The 5,558-nt window shown below is 33.7% G+C and overlaps 1 protein-coding gene across 1 annotated transcript; it reads left to right on the forward strand.

Moving 5' to 3' along the window:
- The first annotated feature begins 917 nt into the window (after window positions 1–917).
- LOC145076405 (putative CoA ligase CCL8) lies at window positions 918–4,589 on the forward strand. The gene is made up of 12 exons (XM_079022287.1): window positions 918–1,055; window positions 1,777–2,052; window positions 2,294–2,465; window positions 2,566–2,654; window positions 2,774–2,843; window positions 2,940–2,992; window positions 3,084–3,191; window positions 3,433–3,531; window positions 3,567–3,677; window positions 4,123–4,302; window positions 4,397–4,482; window positions 4,571–4,589. Exons 1-12 carry the CDS (start codon window positions 918–920, stop codon window positions 4,587–4,589), a joined length of 1,401 nt encoding a protein of 466 aa, XP_078878413.1.
- Window positions 4,590–5,558: the final 969 nt, after the last annotated feature.

Below are 5,558 nucleotides of genomic sequence, written 5' to 3' on the forward strand. Positions count from 1 at the left end.
GGCTCTCAAGACTGCAAATTTGCTCATCGACACTCAATGTAAAAACTAGAAAGGCATTAATTACACTTTGACTTATTAGCTTCTTAACTGTTTCTCTGTTTTTTTAAATTTAATTTAACATTTTAATTTTAGGTTGTGAAGGTAGCGGATTTTGGGGTTGCCCGGTTTCTGAGTCAAGGGGGAGTTATGACAGCAGAGACTGGAACATACAGATGGATGGCTCTTGAGGTTTCTCTTTCTACCTCTTTACATGTAATATTTGAAGATATTTCCTTTTTCACTGATAAACCCTAACTAATTTGTGAATCATCCTCTAAACTCTAAATTTACCATGATGAATGGAGCTACTTATGTATTGTCATGGTTTGTAGGTTATAAATCATCAACAGTATGACGAATAGGCGGATGTTTTCAGTTTTGCGATTTTTTTATGGGAGCTTGTGACAGCCAAGGTAATAATTAAATACACATTTTTACTTATTATCATACATATAGAGTTAAGAATGATATGGATATGAGGTTTTAGGTTCCTTATGAGAAGATGACACCGTTGCAAACAGCCTTGGGAGTACGAGAGGTCAACATTTCGATTTGATTAGCATTTGGATTTAGATATATCATATATGAGAGAATGCATAATATGAGAATGTGCATGAATATAAATATTGTAGGGCTCCATTAGAAGAGGATGCTGAGACACTCTTCTCACCATCGTTCATCTCCAAAAGATGGGGATAGGAGTGATAGAGACAAACAAAGGGGTACCCGTGAAACAAGATACAGAGATAGGGATAAAGATAGGAGCAGGGAGGACAGAAATGGAAAGGGTAGAGATAAAGATAGATAAATAGAAAGAGAAAGAGACAGAGGTGGTGACAGGGATAGGGAGAGGGACAGAGTGAGGGTAAAAAGGGAACATGGACATGAACCTGAGAAAGAAAGGGAAGATAGAGATCAAGAGAAAGAGAAAGAACATGAAAGACCACATCGAAGTGGAAGCAAGATCAGAAAGACCTAGGAGTGAAAGGGACAGGGAAAAGGGTTGTGATAGAGAGGTTAAAGATAAATAAAGAGAAAAAGAAAAAGAAAAAGAAAAATAAAGGGAAATTAGAGAACCTGATCGTGATCAAGAAAGCATGTATTTTTTTTATGTTCTTGTTCTCTCTTTACTTTCTGCTTGTATTGATAGTATGTGCTTTATGCTTTGTGGCAAGTATCTCTGCTTTCACTATTTACCTGTTTACCCTTGCTTCTCTGCTAACCTTCTTAAGACATAATGATTAGTTCAATATTAGCAATAGTCCTCCCTATTTTAATTGCAGCTTCTTTTGTTGTTTGGGAAGGGAATCTTTATTTCCTTGTACGTGCATTCGTGGGTTGCTTAATGGTGTTTCTTCTAGTGGAAACATAGATTATGAATATTGAACATATGTTTTGGTTCGTGGATTCTGTGGGAATCTGAAGGAATTGGAATCTTGAATTCCATTTTGTTTTTTTGGTTGCTAAACTAAGCGAACTGTATTCCAGGATCTCCTTCAGAAATCAATGTTTGACGGATTTTGTCATTTCTTGGGGTGGGTGGTAGGGTTTGAGTTCTATTTTTATTTATTCATTAAATGACTAAAATTTTCTCATAAACTCTTTGAAACACAAACACATTCTTCCTTAACATAATTTACATTCCCATTTATTTGATAAATTTACAAATCAAACAGAAAATAGCAAACGATTGTGATTGATTTCCTTCCCATTTTCTGCCAACCAAACAATTAACAGATTGCAATTCTTTCAGATTCCAATTGCTTTGACATATTCCATTCCTTCCAAATAGATTATGTGAATCAAATGGGCCTTTGTTTTCTTTGCAATATCAACACCATAGATCCCAAACACTATTGTTTCTTCATTCTTATAACTAGAATAGGTGTTGTGGCTAAACCTTGTGCCGAGTTTGTTGCTGGAGTACTTGCAATATGGTTAAATGGAGGTGTAGCTGTTCCACTTGCACTCAGTTACCCTGAAGCTGAGTTGTTACATGTCATGACTGACTCGGTTTGCTCTCAAAACAACCTTAAACTTTTCTACTTTCCTATGTTTTTTATTTGGAAGAAATTGCTTTGTATTTGGATGATATTGCTAAAATTTCTTTAATAGGAAGAAATGAAATTCAATAAAATGACTCTTTTCTCCTTATTCAATTAACATACCCTTTTTTTAGTGTGGTTTATGTGGCCTTTGTAAGATACAATTTTATTCTCCTAATAATACAACATTGTTAATTTGACTTTTGAAGGATGTGTCCATGATTTTGAGTACTGATGATCACAGGGAGCTTATGCAAAAAGTTGCAGCTAAAACTGCAGCTCAATTTTCTCTAATACCAAATGTTCCTACTATGACTTCACAAGCAGTAGGTAATGGTGTTGTACATCAAAAAGAGATTGTATTTGCAAATAACATAAAAGGTATATATCCATGTTCTTTAATATATATATATATATATATATATATATATATATATATATATATATACAATAATAATATAAAATTGTCTTATTCATACAGACGATGATCCAACATTGATTTTGTATACTAGTGGAACAACTGGGAAACCTAAAGGAGTTGTTCAGACACACAGTAGCATTTTAGCACAGGTAATTTAAAGTTTTGGAAGAAAATACTTTAAAAACTAAACTTGTGAAATATTCGTATATTTTTTAAGACAAAAACGTATCTGTGATCTTTTAATTGCTGTTTTCCTGCATAATTTCAGGTGAAAACATTATCAACAGCTTGGGAATACACATCAAGTGATCATTTTCTACATTGTCTTCCATTACACCATATCGTTAAATAAACATTAAAATGATTACTTTCAATTCCTTTTTTTTTTCCAAAAATGTTTCACATTTCTTGTTGATTCTTAATTTAATTTGTACATGTTCATGGGCTCCTCAATGCACTATTTGCTCCTCTTTATGCGCGGTCCATGGTAAGCAATTATTTTTATGTTATTTGGAATTAAGTAAACTTCTTTATCATCACCAATTGTAAGTTTATATATATTTTTTATGTTGTTTTAGGTTGAATTTATGCCAAAGTTTAGTGTGAGAGGCATTTGGAAAAGATGGCGTGAATCTCACCCAAAAGATGAGACTAAGCTTGATGATGCAATTACTGTATTTACAGGGGTATGCCATTTCTTTTTTCATATTTAAAACAACGTGGAAAAAAATATTTTTTTTCTTGCCTCTTTTATCTTTCTCATTTATGTTGCGTATACAAAATATATTCTGTGTATGCAAGTTATAATTAAGAAAACCAAAAAAAATGTTATTTAACTTCCGTATCATATAATGACTAAAATTATTTACTATTTATGTCCTTGTCCATATAATATCTGATTTTTATTTTTTTTAATTTTTATTTTAGGTTCCAACCATGTACACTAGGCTGATACAAGGCTATGATGCAATGGATCCAGACTTACAAGCTGCTTCTGCAACAGCTGGAAGCCAACTACGTCTAATGGTGATTATATTTTTTCTGTGTTGTTGCCCTTTTAGTTTGTGATGGTACTTTCAAATCCGTTAAAAGGAATACGAAAAGGAGGCACTTTAGGCAAACCCTTTCCAGGAGTCGAGGTTAGCAAAATTAACAAAAATCTAGAACTATATGTTATTCGTTATACAAATTAAATTCAAAAAATACAAATTACCCCCCCCCCCCACACACACACACACACATGTGCGTGAAGTGGGGGGGTATAGAAAGTCATTAAGTCATTAAGCTATCTCATAATATTCATCAATCTTAACATGAGAGGACCTGAGAATAAAAAAGAAGAGAAAATAAGTAAAGATTTAGTGTCTTAATACATTAAGCTAGGTTTTTTAGCTCAACCCATTAAGCCATTCAATCCAAATTCATTTAAGAAGAAACAAAGATGTATAGCTTTCCAGATTAAGTGCTTAACCTATTAAGTAAAAAGGAAACAACCCTTTCATCTAGCAAGCTATATGTGGATGTTTTCTTTTGACTTAGTGTAGAAAAAACAACTTAATATTGAAAATCATGGAAATTTATGAATTTGCCCTCATTTAATTTGACTTGATTGTACAGCATCTAGCTATTTCAGAATGTTGCGTGTCGGGGTTACTAGATAATACGTATGGAGAAGCAGCGACTGCAATAATTGTGCCAGATATGGAGATAAAGAAAGCCCGTGAAAAAGACTTGAAACCTGCAATAACTTTGGATGAACTCTCTTCATGGGCTAAACAGAAGCTTGCTCCATACAAGGTATCCCTATTCCCTCCATAATTTTATGTAATTAATCCATGTTTTCTAGTTTATATACACAAATTTTTCAAATAAAAATATCTAATAAATAAAGATAGGCCTTTTATACAGGCCAAGGTCATACACATCTAGCACTGCAATTGAAACAAAACGAAATGCTGGAGGTGGCCATAAGAAAAGGTAAGCAAAATGTAATTTGGTATTTGTTGTTGTTATTGTGTATTACAATACTCCCTTGTATATATGTATAAAGTTTGCTCTTATTCAGATTTGCCTTTTACCATTGATTTCCTTATTGAGGCATTGTACTTTGAAAATGTTAATTCTTACCTTTTGTCCATGTAGGATCCACCAGGAACAGGAAAAACACAAACAATTCTTGGGCTTCTTAGTGCCATATTTCATACCAACTGAGTATCTAAGTCTCTTAGTAACTTTGTAAGACATTGATTACTTGAGGGTATTTTAGTAACATTGTAAGAGATTGATTACTTGAGGGTACTTATGGTATATAGTGTTGTATTCTTTTGTTAACATTGTCCTTAGTGCAATGAATTATCATTATTTTTTATGGTATTTTATTTTGTATTATGAGACTTTTAATATGTTATTTAATTTGAAAATTAGTAAACCTATAAAAAAATATATAATTTTCAAAAAATATAAACTTATGACACGCAAAAATGCGTGTCGTCTTCGTTTATGACACGGGCTTCCTTGATACACATTGCGTGTCATAAACACGCGCGTCGTAAGGTTACGACACGCAAATGCGTTTCGTCTTACTTTATGACATGGCCTTCCTTGATACGCATTGCGTGTCATAACTGCACGTCGTAAATGCGTGTCATAAATGTGCGTCGTAAATGCGCGTCGTAAATAGACGACGCGCGAAAGCGTGTCGTCTCTCGTTATGACATGACCTTCCTTGACACGTATTTGCACGTCGTCTGAGCGTTTTACGACACACATTGCGCGTCGTAAAAGGCTGTTTTTGTAGTAGTGAGAGTACCAGGGTTAGCAATCACGGGATAATAATACATCATACCGGGTTTGCATTAACAAAGGTACGATATAGAGTACCAGGGTTAGCAATCACGGGGTAATAATACATCGTAAATATTGTTGAAACAATAAATTTGTGAGACCCTTCACGATGTACTTATCTAAGTACGACTTTAAGTCTTGACCTATTAACCAGAATCTCTTGTAGGGAGAGCGTGAATTTGTGTATAGATCTATATGGGACTGACAAT

This window comes from Lactuca serriola, chromosome 9 (genome assembly GCF_051521515.1).
Source record: "Lactuca serriola cultivar US96UC23 chromosome 9, Lser_US96UC23_V15, whole genome shotgun sequence".
NCBI lineage: Eukaryota > Viridiplantae > Streptophyta > Magnoliopsida > Asterales > Asteraceae > Lactuca > Lactuca serriola.

Excerpts from the sequence above, each read along its gene's own strand:
- LOC145076405 (XM_079022287.1), top strand. The coding sequence starts at position 918 with ATGGACATGAACCTGAGAAAGAAAGGGAAGATAGAGATCAAGAGAAAG. Across the intron at positions 2,053-2,293 it reads TACATGTCATGACTGACTCG|GATGTGTCCATGATTTTGAG; the intron begins GTTTGCTCTCAA and ends TGACTTTTGAAG. Across the intron at positions 2,466-2,565 it reads ATTTGCAAATAACATAAAAG|ACGATGATCCAACATTGATT; the intron begins GTATATATCCAT and ends TTATTCATACAG.